The sequence below is a fragment of the Eretmochelys imbricata genome, chromosome 3 (genome assembly GCF_965152235.1).
Source record: "Eretmochelys imbricata isolate rEreImb1 chromosome 3, rEreImb1.hap1, whole genome shotgun sequence".
Lineage (NCBI taxonomy): Eukaryota > Metazoa > Chordata > Testudines > Cheloniidae > Eretmochelys > Eretmochelys imbricata.
The window spans coordinates 90,867,269-90,886,229 of record NC_135574.1 but is presented as its reverse complement, the minus strand read 5'-3'; the positions used below and the strand labels follow the sequence as shown (position 1 = coordinate 90,886,229).

Sequence of the window (18,961 nt, the reverse complement as noted above, 5' to 3'; positions counted from 1 at the left end):
GCAGTGGATCTGTGTGGAGGTTCAGTCAGCTTTGCTGATAGCTTCTATTTCAGTGGAGTTGAGGAGTCCTTTCTTGGCGGATCTTAAGGTCTGCAGGGTGAGGGGCTTAACACTTTCCCACCTCCACACCTCACCAAATCCCTTCTGCTTTAGGTGATAGTTTACAGCTAAATCTGTAAGATCTTGGAGTTTTGCTTCAGTTCTGTCCCATTTCTCCAGGCTTCTTTCTAGGATTAGGTATTCAAATGCACAGTCAAATAGAAGTAAGGTAAGTAAGCAAGGTAAGAAGTAAGGTAACCTAACTGTGAGAACCTGTTTTATGTAGAGAAAAAATATTGGCTAAGATCCTGGGGTTCATCTTTGTATCTTTTAAATAAATTCCATAAGACAATAGGTTCTATTAGGACACTTGCAACCTTGGTTCAAAATTTCATCTGGAAATCAGTACCTCTTGGACTAAAAGGACACGATTTTGGCAATGTACCTTCCTTCCCAGAAGATAATTGTTTTGAGAATGTAAATCTTTCAGCTCAAGTAAATCTGAGCAAACAATTGGACAATGGACAACACAGCTAATTTAGATTTTTTTCCTCTTCCCAAATTGTCCATGAACAGACTGATTTTTTACATTTGTTTGCTACTTGTACCTCTTCAATTCATTTTCATTGCAAATATTCTTTTGAAGTAGTCAGTATCTGCAATGTGATATTTGAGATGTCTGACTGGTCAGATAAGTCACATGCTATTGCTTCTTTACCCTGACTGGATAGATTCACCTTCAAACTATTTCTGTTTCAACCTAAAATTAATGTTGTTTCACCACAAATTTCATTTTTGATTAAATGAATTTCAGTTAATTCAAAATTGCTGTGAATATCCATATGAACAAAACTGCACTTGAACAAATGATCATGAAAAGTGTTTATTTTAAAAGGAGTGCAAATGTATTTAAGTTGAACTATTTACTATTCTCCCATCTTTCAGATCATCCACAGTCTTGCTTAAAAATTAAGATGACTAAATTACACAAGTTGGACTCACCAAATAGCACTTCAGCATCTCTGATGCTATTATATTCTCTACAGTACCCTTTTGGGATAAACATAGTTAAAGCATTCCTTCTAGTGATAGGGATATGCAGTTCAACATGCACACACACACACACACACTACTTCAACAAGGCAGTAATACCTCTGCAGGGTGTAGGACCGGGATATAATAAGGTTTTGTGTCCATTTTTAACATACCGGAGAAGCAGCATCTTTCTCTCTTTCAGAGGACAGCAGGTTAAAAAAAGCTACTCTGGCCAATGATCTACTGATGCTCAAAAGTAAGGCCCATAGTAGAGACATCACTACAATTTGATATACAACTTTGGAGTATTAAAGTACAGAACACTGCTGTCATCCTTAGTCTTTATCAATCATATACTCAACCTAGAATAATAAGAGGTCTAAATCATGGAGTCAATATACCATTAATCTTGTAACAGAAAAAAGGCAGATGTAGCACCCTGACCAGGAAGTAGATGCAATCAAAGGCTTGGTGTTGAGTTACACTAATTGTGAACAGTCTTTTTAAAACTAAAATCCAAAAATCCAAATTGAAACAATTCATTAAAACATTATTTTAGCCTATGGCAATTGATGTTTATGAAGTAACAGCATCTGAAAAAGTGATTTATTGGAACTGAAACCTCCATATTACCTTCTGCGTTAACAGTTGCAGCCTATTATTCAGTACATTTTGATGGCCAGAATATGGCAGTTATAAATTATTTCACAATTCATTGGTTTATGATTTATGAATAATACATTTAAATACACGATAGCATGCAAAAGAAGGAGCAGTCCCTTGATAATACAAGTTTCTCAGAGAACTAGTATCTCAGTGCAAAGTTGCGAACAATCTACGGTCAGACTATGAAACGTCTTGTTAGGGAGCATGTTATTTTCCATTTTGCGCCCTCCCCTGAAGTTCACTTTAGAATTTTATACTATGAGTTAGTGCTCTATAGAGTCATACTAGAGGATAATCTGGTATGGTACTACCAAAACTAGCTCCTGTGTCCTTCCAATGAAGAGAGACCAAAGAATGACCAGGGGCTCTCATTCAACTAAAAACACCTCTAACTCTTTTGAATTGCAGCCCAGTTTTTCAAGCTTGGAAGTCTGATTTTTCTCTAGAATTGGTCTCTAATTGATTAAAAAAATTTTCAGGCATTGATTTGGAACTCTGTCTGCTCAGATGGAAGGCACATAAACAGCACAATTTCACCGTGTTGCTTAATAGTAACTGCATTATTGAGGGTGAGTTACAGTAAGTGGGATTTCATAGTTTGGAAGAGAAAGTAAAAGTAATATAAACTATCAGGTTGCTATATATCGTCAATAGCTTGAATCACTAATAATGATATTTGTCATTAGCATAATTATTATGAAATATTTGTAGTGGTAGTGCCCAGAGGCCCTTATCAGGATAGGGGCCCCATTGTTTTAGATTCTGTTCAAGCTCATAGATAGACATAGTCCCTAGCTCAAAGAGCTTGTAGTATAAACTTATCCATAGAGAAAATATCCTGAAAGACAGGTTCTTGACATTTGAAAAATTGGTGGATAACTGTAAACAAATGTTTGGAGTTATAATAATTTGGCTGCGATAGAAAAGGAATTGTGAAAGCTTGCCTGTTCTCAGTAGTAACATCTGACCCACACACCTGTATTCATTTATAATCCCATTTCTTGTCACTGCTGCCCCTTATCCCTTGCACTATCTGCTTAGCCTTCCCTGACTCCCACTCAGCCTAGAATAATGGACCAGAGGCAGAGCACCTGTCAGATCTTGAAATTTAGTGCTCAATCCATTGGCAATTGAAGGGAAAGGAAAGTCTCCCATTGACTTAAATCAGCCTTCGTCCAGGCCCTTAGTGCGGCAGAGGAGAAAGCAACTTGTCAATTGGTTCAAACCTTTTCTCCTACTCTGGTTTACAAAAAAAAAAACAAAAAAACCCACCCCAAAAAGCAACACCTTTTTCTGAAGCTGTTTGGTCACTCTCCGATGTTTAGGACATTCTTTCAAATGATCAATTTGACTGACTATTGCTAGGGGAAAAATAGACAATATAACCATCTTTTGTGAACAGAAGAAAAAGGGCTGTTTGAACTCTTTGTTGTAAAGTACTTCGAGGTTTCTTATTGAAAAAGTGAAGGCTGAAGAATTTCAGTGTTTTTAACCATGCTAGCGCCTAACTGCTTCATTTATATTCTTCATATGTAAAAATGGAGCATATGTGGAGGGTCATAAGGCAGCCTTCTCTATAGTCCTTAAATTATCAAGTACTTTTAGATTTCCTTCTCAAGTATCAGATTTTACCAATTTAGTATGTGACCCCAAAGTCCATTGAAGTTGACTGAAAGACTCTTATTGACTTCATGGGCCTTGGCTCAGACATTTAGAGACTTTTTTTTTTAACTGAAGCGCCTAATTCTTTTGCTGCAATTCTAGAGGGTTTTGGGTTTTTTTTTTTTAATAGCTTCTTACTCGGGGCCAGATTGCTCAGTTAAGCCAATGTATATCCAGAGCTCATTGGGGTTACTTTGGATTGACACTGGCATAAATGAGATCAGAATCTAGCACTCTGTTTGTACTTTTTTATCATGTTAGAAAAATAGCTTTTTATTGTGTTAGGTTCCTTGAACTCTCTATGAAATACCCGTCCACAGTGTTCAACAGAGAAACTCTGATATTAGAGCTAATATAAATTATGTCCTCTTCTGAACCTATAACACTTACAACGCTCTAGTACTAAAAGGGTTTTGAATGTCAAATGTTTATTTGTGCATTCTTGATTCTTTTGTAATCCCTATTTGATTAGCTTTTACAGCAGGATTTGTGACTTTTTTGGTTATCCATGTAATAGCCAAATTGTCCCGATTCATAAATTGTTGCTATGTCCAGAATATCTGAATTTTCAAGGCTAAATCTTGGATAAAACAGAATTTGCCAATTCAGAATATAATTTATTGTGGTTGGCTTGCTAGGTAAAGATATAATATAGTGTGACTGGGCCTGCTGATGCAGAACATAATCAGCATGCATGATCTAGCTAGTGGAAAATGTAAAATAAACTGCTTAGATTATTTAGTGAGAATACAATTTACTTAAAATAACTAAAGTACAACATATGGCTTGAAAATGAAGAGCATGAAATTTTAAAAGCTGACATTAACATTAAATTAAGGCTGAGACAAAAAAAAAATACCAAACTATAAAAAAGCCAAACAAAAAACCAGGAGAAATAATAAACCCAGGGATATCATGTATTAATTTCCTGGCATTGATGGTATTGGTGCATCAGTGACAGCTAGAGAATACTGTATTCTACAGTTGGGAAATTAATGGTTTGATGGAAATAGCCTTTGTCTAATAAAACTGATTTAATCCTTTGAGGAGATTACTAATTTTGTTGATAAAGGTAACTGTTGATCAAGGGTAAGCAAACAATGGCCCGCAGGCTGCATCCAGCCTGCAAGCTTTGAAGAGGTTTTAAGCCGCCTGTGAGCTCCCGCTGGGGAGTGGAATCTGGGGCTTGCCCTGCTCCGGGAACTTCAACTGGGGCTCAGGGTCGGGGAGCCACACCAAGCGGCTCCTGGAAGCTGCCTCATGGCCCCACTCTGGCACTCCAGCCTGTGCGCAGGGTCGGGGGCTGCATCACATGGCTCCCGGAAGCAGTTGGATGTCCCCGCTCTGGCGCTCCAGCTGGGGCGCAGGGCCGGGGGGCGCACCATGCGGCTCCCAGAAGCTGCGGCATGACCCCCCTCTGGCTCATACTCACTCCAATGCCCCCTGCAGCGCTCCAATGGGAGCTGCAGGGGTGGTGCCTGTGGACGGGGCAATGTGCAGAGCCAGCTGGCCACGCCGCCGTGTAGGAGCCAGAGAAGGGACATGCCACTGTTCAACATTTTCTTCAGTGATCTGGAAGTAAATATAAAATCACTGATGATAAAATTTGCAGATGACGCAAAGACTAGTGGTGTGGTAAATAATTATAAGAACAGGGCAGTCACATAAAGCGATCCAGATTGCTTGGTAATCTAAGCCTATTCAAACAAAACACATTTTAATACAGCCAAACGCAGTCATACATCTATGAACATGAAATGCAGGCCATACCTACCAAATTGGGGACTGTATCCTGGAAAGCAATGATTCTGAAAAGGATTTAGGGGTTATAGTGTACAAACAACTCTCAACTTGAGCTCCCAACGTGATGCTGTAGAAAAAGGGCTAATGCGATTCTTGGATGTATATACAAAGGAACGGTGAGGAGGAGTATGGAGGTGCTTTTACCTCTATGTGGCACTGGTGGGATGGATACTGGATTACTCTGTACAGTTCTGGTGTCCACCTTTTAGAAAGGATGTTGAAACATTGGACAAAGCACAGAAAAGAGTCACAAAAATCATTCAAGGGCTAAAGAAAATGCCTTACAGTGAGTGACTCAAAGAGCTCAATCCGTTTATTTTATCAAAAAGAAGATTGAGAGGTAACTTGATTACAGCATGTAAGTAAGTACTGTCATGGGGAGGAAATACTGGGTGCTATAGGGTTCTTTATTCTAGCAGAGAAAGGCATAATGAGACCCAATTGCTGGAAGCTGAAGCCAGACAAATTCAAATTGGAAGAAAGGCACAATTTTTTTAACAGTGAGGTTGATAAACCACAGGAACAAACTACTGAGGGAAGTGATATAATCGCCATCTCTTGATCTTCTTAAATCAAGACTGGATGCCTTTCTATATATATAGGAGGTCCATTATAGCCTTTAACTCTTTGAATCTCTTAAATTATACTTTCCAGGGTCATGTGACTAAGGCTACCTTGATGTCCTTATTTCAGTCCATAGTATGCCTAGGCATTGCAATACCGATATGGTATAAAAATATCATGCATTTATTTAGCATCTTCCATTCTGGCTGATCTCAAAGCACTTTCCAAATCTTGGATATGGGAAACATCTCCAAAACAGAGCTAGCTTAGTGTGGAAGGTGAAAGCTTTTTAAGAGACTACAGCAATATGACACAACAGCTTAGGGCAGGGGATGAAGAACTGAAACTGCAAGATGAAGGCAAAATGTAATGCAAAGTAAATAACATCCCCTCTACTGGTGCTTCACACTAACGGGCTACCTGTGCTGCAGGACTTTGATAAAATGCATGTGACTCTGAGGGGCATAGCTCACTCTATTGTTGCCTTCACTGTTTGATGTCCGTACATTTTCTTTTATATAGTTTAAAAAAAATTAAAATTCCTTATATATAAATTGTAGTTAGTCTGAAATATAGCAGCAACCTTGACACTATAATGAAACTAAGGGACAGAATGTGGCTGGCCCTGCACAAGTGTGAATGGCAGGAGAGAGGGCAAGAACTTACTCTCCCGTTACACACTTGCATAGGGGACAGACATAATCCCAGTGTGAATTGCAAGAACAGGGGAAGTATTAGCTTCCCAGACATTTCCACACAGGAAGAGACAAGTAACTTGGAATGAAAATGAAGGCTCTACTATAAGACCAGAGACCTGATTCTCTCTCTTCTCTGTTCCCATCTTTGATCCAAGTAACTTCCATTAAAGTACTGTATATGGGAATTACTCCTATCTAAGGCCATGTTTTAGTCATGGGTATTTTTAGTAAAAGTCATGGACAGGTCACAGGCAATAAACAAAAACTCATGGCCCATGACCTGTTCATGACTTGTACTATATACTCCTGACTAAATCTTGGGGAGTGGGGCAGCCTGGAGGTGCCATGGATGCTGGGAGGGAGACCCAGGGGGGTGTTGCAGGTACTCAAAGGGCAGCCTGGGGGGGGCACTGTGGATGCTCAGGGGGGCCTCGGACCCCTGCTGGTGCTGTGGGGAGTGGGTGGTGGTGCATGGCCTGGGACCCATGCTGGTGCTGGGGTGGGGCGGGGGGCGGAGTTTGGCAGGGCTGGCAGGCTCCCTACCAGGCTCCACGCCTCCCCAGAAGCAGCGACATCCCTCAGGGGAACCACGGTCAATGGGAGCTGTGGGGGCAGTGCCTGCAGGCAGAGGCAGCGCACAGAACCCCGTGGCCCCACCTCCCCCTAGGAGCTGAGGGATACCTCTGCTTCTGGGGAGCCCTACCCACAAGGTAAGAGCCACCCAGAGCCCTCATCCCCTCCCATGCCCCAACCCCCATCCCCCCATCCAAACTCCTGTTGCTGCTGGGGAGGGGGAGCAGTGGCCCGAGACTGCCCAGCAGCAGCTGGTGCAGCTGGCCACTGAAGAAGTCATGGAGGTCACTGAAAGTCACGGAATCCATAACTTCCATGACCTCCGTGACAAACTTGCAGCCTTGCTCATATCCAGTGGGAATGGGACAAGGTGACAAGGTCCTGTTTTGATATGGTGTGGTTGAAGGGGAGGTGCAGCCTAGCCTGCCCTCTACTGGAAGTTTCAGCTTGGGACCTGAAAAGGAAGCAGGCACCCACTCCAAGCATCAAGCCTTCTCTGCTTCCTGACTCAGGCCACTTAGTTCCACTGCTTCCCTCTCTTCCTTGGGGTGTATGTATGTTACCCAGTCTTTGTGGCTCTTTATATCTGGTCCTCCAGTCAAATGAAGCCACCCATACTTGGGGTACCATCCCACAATACAACTGTCCACTTAGGCCAGACTGATCTGTTCACTCACTGCAAGAGGTAAAGTAAGCCAGGGTCATGTAACAAAAAAATCAAAAGAAATGAAGTCCAAACAAACTGCCTCCTCAGTCTCCCACCATGGGGACTCCTCAGACTGGAAGGAGAGAGGCAGGCTGTTTCCCTGCGCACCCCCAAATTGCTACCTCTTCCTGCTTAAGTATGTACTGTGCAGGCTGAGTAAAATCCACAGGTTATAATAGGACCTCTGCCTGGCTCTGTTTGGTGGGAATTAAGCTTTTCCCTGGCTGTGTTAGCGTGGAATTTACCCACCACATCACAGCCCATATAGCACTCATTTTCCCTGCCACCACCAATGTATTTCACAGAAGCTAAAAAACAAGAGAGAGAGACCTAGAGAGAGATTGGGAGAATGTATGGCCTGATTCAATATGATAGAAATAGGAAAACCAAACAACTCTTTAATTCCTTGTCTTAATTCTGTTTTAGGATCCTGATGGACCTTATTTTTCAAGCAGGGAGATGGCTAGATCACTCTTGACAGACAGGTCAAAGGGTTGCACCTGGGCCAGAAGAGTCAGAAGACAGGGGGATAAATGCAATGAAAATTTATGCTGTGCTTAAGATGTTAATTCAGTAAGGAGAATTATGCAGCTACTTGACAGGGCATTGATAAACATCTTTCTCTCACAAGCAGAACATTTGGACTCAGTTACTGATTTAAAAAAAAAAAGACTTCCAGAGCATTTAGTTGGCAGAATTCGAATAGTTTGATTTGTTTTTTAAAAAAGAACTGCAATTTGCATACTCAGAAATCTATCTCAAGTTGCAAGCCACAAATAATTATATTTTATTACTATATAAAAGTCACTTCTTACATCATTAATCCTCCATTAGAGTTGAGTTTGAGATACATGCTATATTTTTTGTTTACTACAGACTAACATTTGGGGACTGGCCAATATAATACAGAGACACTAGCATATGGAGTGCATATAATACCTATAGATGTTGGTTTATTTATAAGCATACTGTCCTGTATATCAAGATAGCATGAGTCCTTGTTGTAAGAAGATAAAATATTAACAAATCAAAACACTTCAAATATAATCTCTTCTTCACTTTGGTTTCTGAGGCTGTAAGCCCAGTAAAACTCATTTCCTGTATTTTCCATGGATTTTCATAGATTTACTGCTGTAGGTGCAATAAAGCTGTCAGGTGATAAAAGTAGTGGCACAGGGAAAAATCATAACTGTTTCTTGAAAGCCTCATAAAATTATATTCTGTAAGGGGCACTAAACCACTCAGATGATTCTAATTTAGCATAAAGCCATTTGCTGTGAAGTGGGGCTTCACCCATTGGTCAGCACAGCAATAAAAAGAAAGTACCGTGCATCAGAAGAAGAGGTACAGATGGGCTGGGAACAGAACAGCTTTTCCGAAACTAGAAAACATGCACTCCTAGAAGGGGAATTAATTTAGGTCATTTAATGCATATGTATTAGACTTCATTATTTCATGCAGGGAGCCCGCTTTACAGCTCTCCTTCATATAAAAATCATACCTGATAGTAAACCAGAGAAAAAGACCAGAACAAGAGAAATTAATCTGACATGTAAAAAATGTTCAGACAGCTAGAGCTGGAATTTTAATTCAGCTCTTTTACCAGTCCCTTTTCCTCTTTTTAAATTTTCCTCCCCAGTGATCATGAAGATTGTGAAAGGAGACAGATTGGCAGCACTGAGATTGGTACTGCATTGGTGTAGAGGCAGGGCAAACTTCTCCACACTTCCCAATAGGGCTTCCAACTGGAGGGATTATTTTACTATTGTTATTAATTATATCTCTCCTGGTAGCAATCACCATCTCTGAGTGGAGACCAAGGCCCCATTGTGCTAGGCACTGCACACATGCATATAACAGAAAATGCATGCCCCCAAGAGCTTATGAATGTGGGTCATTCTTCATGATAATTCAGTCCTCAAAATCTGGGCTGGGACTGCTGGCAACGATATCAATTGATTATTTTTTTTAAACTTTATTTTATAGAAATGAAACAAAAATGGAACCATTTATCCATCCCCTGCACTTTAGGGTTCAGATAAAACTGGATCAAGATCCAGCACCAGGGTTTGTTTTGCAAAACCAAAATCACACATCTTTTTGTCCATCTCTATCTGGAACAAACATGGGCCAAAACTAAAATCACATATCCAATTCTTGCTACCCTGCAGAATTATAAGCATTTGGACAAAATGGGACCTGGATCTGATTCTCCTGTTGTGGAATATGGATGGCTTTGCTAAGGCAAAATGACCAATGACATTGTGAAAGCAAATCCAACGGGTTTGTCCATCTCTGTTTTTTGTGATGTGCTACTTGTCCTCAAGAAACTGGACTGACACAACTAAGCACATTTCACTATACGACTCCAAGCAGCCATCAGATAGGAGCACTTTTCAGTCACTAGTGATTTGAACTGGTGATCTAGAAGTAAGGGACTCCATATCCCTTATCAGTCCTGTGGTCCAGCAAGCGCCCTCTACAGTGTGTTTTTAATTTAGTTTTGGATTCCATATGCATCTTTATTTGGTATCTGCAATGCCCTTGAAGAGTCATTAGCATGAAATAATAGGCAAATAAGAAATTTTGTTCTTGGGTTGGGCCCTGAAGTTTTGCATGTGGACATTTCCTCACCATTCATATACATTAAACCCTTACTCTGGATTGTTTGCCAGGCCAGCATCATCAGGCTTTCATTTTCCTCCACTAGTTTCCAGGTCACCATTTTCCCCATTAAGTCACCTCCCTTTTCGGAATAAATCATGGCTACATAGCAATCGCCTCCAAGAGCATAATGCCATTTTTAAGATGGCCACCCAGGGAGGCTTGTGAATAGTGTGACATAATCCCTTGCAACTGGAGGCCTAGAGTGTGGCCTTTGCCATGTTCTAAATATCAGATGGCTTGAGAGCTAGAGGTTTAACTTTGTCATAAGTCTCCTTCACATTCTGATACACTAACAGCCAAGCCATTGGGACAGCTGACAAAAAGGACATTTTTGCAGCTATGTTTTGGACAGCTAAGAGACATCATGCAAAAATAATTCACCAGTTAAAACTATTTCAGATACAGTATGAAACACAAAACAAGATCATCACCTTGCAAAAATATGTTAAGGGATCTGTTAATGGTTTATAAAGTGACTTTCCCCTCACACACCAGTTTGGCTCTGGTCAAGGATGGGGGTGAGGGATTAAGTAGGCATGGAGACTGAATTAGCTTCTCCCTCAGAGAGGTAATTTCAGAACAAAGGAGAAGCACACAAAAAGTGGTTTACATTGGGGGAAAGGAGAGTACTGGGAAGACTGCACTTTTAGTAAGTAATAACAGATACATCAAATGTTCTCCACTTCACTGCATAGACCCATCAAAAAAACAGCAGTTCTCGCTGTGGTCCTTAGACTGATTCATTTCTCTGCACCGACACTACTTCAGAGAGAGTCATCATTCAAATACATAATCTATTCAATTTACCTTGTAGTTAAAGAGGAATAATCCACAGAATAGGCTGTACAGGTCGGCTGTGAGCAGGGAGAGGTTGACTGCAGTAGCACTGGTTTTCTTAATGACCACTGGCATGAAGCTGTAGAGGCCAAACATACAGGCACTAAAGCCGACATACAGCAACCCTGGGGGAAGAGGAATAAGATAAAATGATCTACCACAGTCTATCCAAAGGTTCAATATTGCCTAAATTTGTGTGGTGAGAAAGAAGAAAGCCACACTGTTTAAAAAAGAATTAAGAATATTTTTTCAAAGAACATTTATTTAAATTATTAACCTGTGTATATATTTATAGACATACTTGGAGCATTAATATAAATATGTACTATACCAGTGGAAATGTAAAATCCTCTAATAAATCATGCAATCGCTACGAATGTCTAAATCACACAGGACCAGATCCCCAGCTGATGTAAGCTGTTACAGCTCCATTGAAGTCAGTGAGCTACATCAATTTAAATCAACTGAGAATATGACTGATTAAATATGAGAAATGTGTACCAAAACCTGTGTACTAACAACTGTTTTGCAGATATCTTGCCTGGTGTGGTATAAATAGCGTAAGTCATCATGGCAGACTACAGGTTTTTCATTCATTAGGACAATCACACAATCAATAGAACTTGGTGTCTAATTCATAATGAATTATTTATTGAACAAATTACACCTGTTCTTCTGTTTTTGAATTGTCTGTGAGCTCATCACAATTTATTCAAATGTGCTGGATATTCAAAATTATTCAAATAATACATTCTGTGAATAATTTTTGGCCTATAGCTTGTTTGACAGGGGTTTGCTGTGAATATTCTAAATTAGAAATTCATGCTGTTTTGATTGGGCACATAGTTCGTATGTTGCCCGCTGGATGCCCATGTTTTGTGCCCTGACTGGATGAATGCAATTCTTCAGTGCTGCTACACCTTGACATCAGATGCTATGGTTGGATAGCCCATCTGGGTTGTTGTCAGGCAGTCTGCATTGAGACACTGAAGTTTCTCCATGACATTTAGAGCACCAGTCACTCAAGCAGGTTTTCATCAAAACTCTCTTCACTCATTCAGAAGATCACCAGGTGACTGTGTGTGGCTGGCTTCATTTTTACATAAGAGAATATTTCCATCCCCTCTTAGACATATTAAGCAGCTATGCTGTGTGTCTTGCAGATGCCACTGCCATTGAGCAAGAAGCAAGCTAACTACCCATCCCAGTGCAGATATTGCCTTTTCAACATTTTGGACCAGTCCAATAACACAAAGTGTTTTGTAGTTCCCATGAGAATAGCTTTACTATTAAAATAGTATCTTCTATTAATTGTGAATTCCTCTTAATGGGAAATGAAACTGTGTTTTGGGGCATCCCCCAAACTGGACCTAATCCTCTAAGGTGCTGAACATGCTCAGTTCCCACTGAATTCAACAGGAGTTGAGAGCATTCAGGATTAGACCCATAAAATGGATTATACTGCACTTACAGATAAAGAACTGTCCAATGGACAGGGCACTGGGCTGCGAATAAAGAGACCTGCAGTCTGCTCCTGGCTCTGCCACTGATCTTTCATGTGACCTTGGGCAAATCCCTGTACAACTCTGTGCCTCTATTTACTCTCCCATCCTTCATCTGTCTTTTTAAATTGCATGCTTTTCAGGACAAGGACTGTCTCCTACTATGTGTCTGTACAGTTTGTAACACAGTGGGACATCTAGGCACTGATGTAATATAAATAATACATTCTATTAAAAAAGTAATTTCACTTAAAAAAAAACATCTGAAGCCCTACCAGGGAAGAATTCACAACAGCAATTATTTGGTGGTAAATCCCAAAGCAAGGTTTTTTTTTTAAAAACTCAACTTCTCCACTCATCTGCACTCAAGCAAATGATAATTCCACTGCTACTGGATGTTGCAATGTGTGCATGAACTAAATTTAGACTCATGCTAGCCCTTCAGAGGCACTGACTTAAAACTGCAGAGAATCTGATACCCAAAGCCTTGAAAGTACAAAATAAGGAATTAACTGATAATAACAATGGATAAAGTCCTGCTGATTTTGTATCTTTTTTTTAAAAAAGCTACCCAGCAAACAAATGCTACCATAATACTCATGGTTTGGATCTCATAGAAGCAGTTCAACAGAAGTATACCTTTGTATAAAACATATATAGTGGTCATCCTAAAATATCAGCAAATGCCCATAGTTACCACACATTGGCATCTGAGATATCACAGTTTCAATCTATACTTATAATATGAAATCCCTGTTGTGAATGTTGTATGGTAGGTGGCAAGAGGCCATCTTTCATTATTTATTAGGTTGCCTGCTATGACTTTATCACTACCATTCAAAGGGCTGAAGATTTAACTGTGCTAGGCCACAGGTTTAAATCTGCTGCACAGGATAACTATTTAGGACAACCAAGGTTGTGTCCTCCTTGATGTTGTCTTGTCAATCACTACTTGACAAACTTACAATGCTGCCAACGCACTGGAAAATTCACCAAGTACAGTAGAAGCCAGGGAAGAATTCAAAACTATACAAAGTTATCATCATTTTATCCATGTTCTTTGGCAACTCAACCACATTTCGAATTATTGCACTCACAAAACAAGTACAGCTGTACACCATTCTTGGCAGGTTGTTTTCCTCCTTCTACTCTTACAAATTGTGACTAACTTGGGAAGACATTTTAATGGCAGTGGGGACCACCGACTGTGACTTTATTTTAAGGGCACACTTAACTAATCCTGAATTACAACAGAACTCTTGTGTAGCTACATATGACATCCACATAACTCGGAGATGAATTCACTGTGATGATTGCTAGTACCATCAGTAACAAATTAATTCATGATCATAGGCTTCTTAACATGAAAAGTTACCAATCTCTGCTAGAGTTTTGTTAAGGATCTCAGACGAATGAAAGCAAATGAATCTACAATCTGCAGCATGGTTTGTTCCTCACCTGATACTTTAACTGATTTGTCATTTAGTTTTCAATCTCGTGTAAAATTTCCAAGACTTGTAGTGACAATGCTTCATGACAGATGCATTGCTCTGTTAAGGTTTAGGATAATTAGAGGAAATAGTGACTAAAGCAGTAAAGAAAGGAACACACTACCATGTTACTTATCACTCCACTTCTCGGAGATTCCCTATATAACCAGCTGATTTCCATATTTCTGAGGTGATACCTTGATGCTCATTTTGAAACTAGGTTAACAAGATGCTGTTGCTGTATAATCAAAGCCTGATTTCCTGCTCAGTATTTCAACCTCTTGCACAGAATGTGGTATTGTGTGTTATCAGCATTCAACTAAATGCTTCTATTGTCACAGATGCCAACCATGATGTTTTAGGAACTAACTGTCCCTAAATGTTGATTTTTCAAAAAGGGGAAATAATTTGCTTGAGTTATCAGAACAGAATCTTAGACTCAAACTCATTTTCCAACTTGAAAAGGGAATAAGCCAGCCAGTGTGCAAAGTGAATCACTACAAGTTTCATAGTCCAGCTATGCTGGAAGGACAGGTGGCACTGGATGTGGTTTAATTAGGCCACAACTTTATTCTTAACTGTCTGGGAGTAGTTGGCAGATAAATATATAAAGTGCAGGTTGTCATATATACTTGGGGGGGTTTCCAACAGCCCTCCCCCTTACCCATCCTGGACCCCAGCAGACCTGCTGTTGGAACCTCGCCATCTCCACTCCTCGAAGGAGGGGGAGTTGGCTCCCTGCTGTGCAGTAATAAGAGCCCCGAATCCCCCATGTTTCTGCTTCTTTAACAAATACCTCCTTTAAATCCTTTACCAATCCATTTTATCTGGTCCAAATAAAAGAGGGCTTTTCCTGACTGGCATGGACCTCTATAGTACCCCTTCTCTTCTAGTCACCTGGGAGGAGGGATGGGTCAATGTTCCCACACATGCTCTGCAGCATCTGTAAAAGTTGCTCCATTCCTCTCTAGCCCCTTAATGAGGTACACACCTTCCTCCAACAAGCCAAACAATGGTGCCCCCACCCCCCTCTTAATATGCAGTATGGTCATTGTGCATGATGCTACCAAAAACTTACTTGAAATACATGTCTGTTACAACTCACCAAGTTCACTTGGAGAGCAATTAACTATCTGCATGCAGAAATGCTCCTCTCAGAAAAGGTTTTATGGACCTGAGAAATCCAGTGCAGGCAATTTTCTTTTACAGTTTTTTGTTAAGTTCTGTTTTCTTTCCTTTGCACTGAGTGTAAAATGTTGGCTTTTAACAACCACTATGGTTATTTGTCTCAGGGCTGCACTGAATTTTGGAATGAGAAGCCTGTTATTGGTGAGGTCACCCTGCTACCAGAGTGATTTACTTATGACATTCACATGCTTCTTCTCTGCCTAAAGCCTAATGGTGCAGGGAATATATAATATGGCAGTGGGAGAAGTGGGGGCATAGATCAGTTTAAAAGGTTATGAGGTATGGAGTTCCAACCTTTGACAGTAGCTTGCTTGAATATAGCAAACCTTGCCTCCTTTAGCCCTCCCACACTTCTCCCTAAGAATTATTCCTCCTGTTACTTTCTTCAGCAACAGTCTTCAATGAAGTGAATTATCTTCTTACCTATTTGCCAATCCCAGGGAACTTTTAACAACTCCTTGTGTTCCATTATTGCACTGGAAAAGAAAAGAAGGCAAAGTTTGATGGGAAGGAACAGAACTTAAATTACTTCCACTCATGCAGTTCATATGGTGGACAACACAAAATGAATAGCCTTATAACAACAGACTCTGGAAACAGCTATACAGACCAAATGCAGTCAGACCTAGATAACCCACTTTGGTTTTATCCCTATATCTGTGTGTTGGAAAGATCTTTGGTGCAGTAATCAGATTTTATAGCATGTGATTTGCCCTGGTTTATCTCCAAATCTCTGGCTGTTAATCCAGAGCTGCCCCCCCCCCGCCCCCCCCCACTTTCATACCAGCCTGACCTTTGTGACTTAATATTCTTAAAGCTCTTGAACTTTAAGGATTGATAATGTATCTGCATGAGTTATACACTCTTCAAAGCTCCTCTGCGGTGTAGAATAAATACAATGATGAGTAAATCACAGACTTGAGGTGGCAGATTTCATAGAATGGTCTTGGGGAAAACATCCAGTGCTACAATTTGTCAAACATTAAGAGAGAAATCACGTAATCATAGCAATAAAACTCAAGAAACAAAACTAAGGGTGGGCCAAACTGAAGGAGTCCATTCAGGATTTAGTTTCAAGGTTAACTGAATTTTAAAAGCCCATTAACACGAAGACCCTTATTATTTGTGTTATTGTAGTGCATAGGAGTCCCTGCTTTGGACCAAGACCCCCTTGTGCTAGGCACAGACACAGAACAAAAAAGCGGTCCCTGCCCCAAAGAATTTATAAAGACAAAAGACAAGAGATGGATACGAATAGATGGGGGAGTATAAGGAAATAGTGAGGTGCCAATAAGGCCCCCCATGCTCTAATGATGGGATCCTACAGGTCAGGACTCCTCCTAGCTAGTTCACCACGCAACCAGCCTTCTCTGGCCTGTGATTTGGGGATGAAACCCTGCTGTGCAGGGCTCTTATGAGTTTTTGATTCTTAAAGTGAAGATCCCCCTTTTCTCTCATGTACAGAGAAGCTTAAAATAATTCTGAAACAATTTTCAAAAAGCATAATATGCAGCTACCACTTTTCTTTATTATTATTATGAGTTTCCAGCTGCACCCACCAGGCACAAGACAAAAGGAGGCACGGTTCCTGTCCCAAAGAGCTTGCACTCCAAAAAATACAAAACAAAGAGAGAGATGCATGGGAAAGGAAAGGGGACCCACAAACAAGTGATAGAATACACTATGTATGCTTCAGAGTTTTCTTGACAATACTTTTGCTTAGCTTTCTAATATATAAATATTTAAAAATATAAGAATGTCCATACTGGGTCAGACCAATTGTGCATCTAGCCCAGTGTCCTATCTTCTGACAGTGGCCAATGCCAGATTCTTCAAGAGGGAATGAACAGAATAGGGCAATATCGAGTGATCCATTCCCTGTCATCCAGTCGCAGTTTCTGGAAGTTGGAGGTTTAGGGAGAACCGCAGCATGGGTTTGTGTTTCTGACCATCTTGGCTAATTGGCACTGTTGGACTTATCTTCCATGAACTTATTTAATTATTTTGTTAACCCAATTATACTTTTGGCCTTCACAACATCCCCTGGCAACAAGTTCTACAGGATGACTGTGTGTTTGTGAAGAAGTATTTCCTTTTGTTTGTTTTAAACCTGCTGCCTATTAATTTCATTGGAAATTTAATTTTCCCTACTTCTTGTGTTACATGAACGGGTAAATAACATTCTTTCTATACTATTCATGATTTTATACACCTCTATCATACCTATCTTAGTTGTCTCTTTCTTAAGCTGAACAGTTCCACGCTTTTAAACTTCGCCTTGTATGGAAGGTGCGGGGGTACCATGGATTTATATAGTGGCATTATGTTATTTTCTGGCTTATTATCTAGCCCTTTCCTAATGGTTTCTAACATTCTGTTTTTTTGTTTTTTTTACTCCTGCTGCATACTGAACAGATGTTTTCAGAGAACTATCCACATTGACTCCAAAATCTTTCTTGAATGGTAACAGCTAATTTAGACTCCACCATTTTGTAGGTATAGTTGGGATTATGTTTTCCAATGTGCATAACTTTACACTTATCAACAGTGAATTTCAGCTGCCACTTTGTTGCCAAGTTTAGTGAGATGCCTTTGAAACTCTTCACAGTCACTTTTGAACTTAACTATCTTGAGTAATTTTGTATTGCCTTCAAATTTAGCCACCTCAGTGTTAACCCCCTTTCCCAGATTACTTATGAATATGGTGAACAGTTCAGATCTTTGGGACCTATTTATTTACCTCCATCTGAAAACTAACCATTTATTTCTATCCTTTGTTTCCTATCTTTTAACCAGTTACTAATCCATGAGAGGACCTTACCTCTTATTCCATGACTACTTAGTTTTCTTAAGAGCCTTTGGTGAGGTACCTAGTCAAAGGCTTTCTGAAAGTCCAAGCCAAGTCCATTGTATCTACTGGATCACCCTGGTCCACATATTTGTTGACACCCACAAAGAATTCTAATAGATTGGTGAAGCATGATTTCCCTTTATAAAAGCCATGTTGGCTCCACCCCAACATACCATGTTTATCTATGTGTTTGATAATTTTGTTCTTTACTATAATATCAGCCACTTGCCCTAGTACTGAAGTTAGGCTTACTCACCTGTAATTGCCAGAATCACTTCTGGAGGCTTTTTAAAAAATGGGTGTTACATTAGCTACCCTCCAATCATCTACAGAGGCTGATTTAAGTTAGTAGTTCTGCAATTTCATATTTGAGTTTCTTCAGAACTCTTGGGTGAATACCATCAGGTCCTGGTGACTCACTACTGTTTAATGTATCAGTTTGTGCCAAAGCCTCCTCTACTGACACCTCAATGTGGGACAGTCCCTCAGATTTGTCACCAAAAAAACCCAAAAAACCCCAGCTCAAGTGCAGGAATTTCTCTCATCCTCTGCAGTGAAGACTGATGCAAAGAATTCACTTAGTTTCTCCTCAACGGCCTTGTCTTCCTTGAGTGCTCCTTTAGCAGCACCCCGATTGTCCAATGGCCCCACAGACTGTTATAGCAGCTTCCTGCTTCTTA

The 18,961-nt window shown here is 40.3% G+C and overlaps 1 protein-coding gene across 1 annotated transcript in view; it reads right to left on the bottom strand.

The window, feature by feature from the left end:
• SLC35F1 (solute carrier family 35 member F1) overlaps window positions 1-18,961 on the bottom strand; it is a 387,317-nt gene that overhangs the window by 18,358 nt on the left and 349,998 nt on the right. The window contains exons 6-7 of the mRNA XM_077811721.1: window positions 15,854-15,906; window positions 11,221-11,375 (exon numbers count right to left, since the gene is read on the bottom strand). Of these exons, the coding sequence (XP_077667847.1) occupies window positions 11,221-11,375; window positions 15,854-15,906 (208 nt within the window). The remainder of the gene's footprint in view (window positions 1-11,220; window positions 11,376-15,853; window positions 15,907-18,961) is intronic.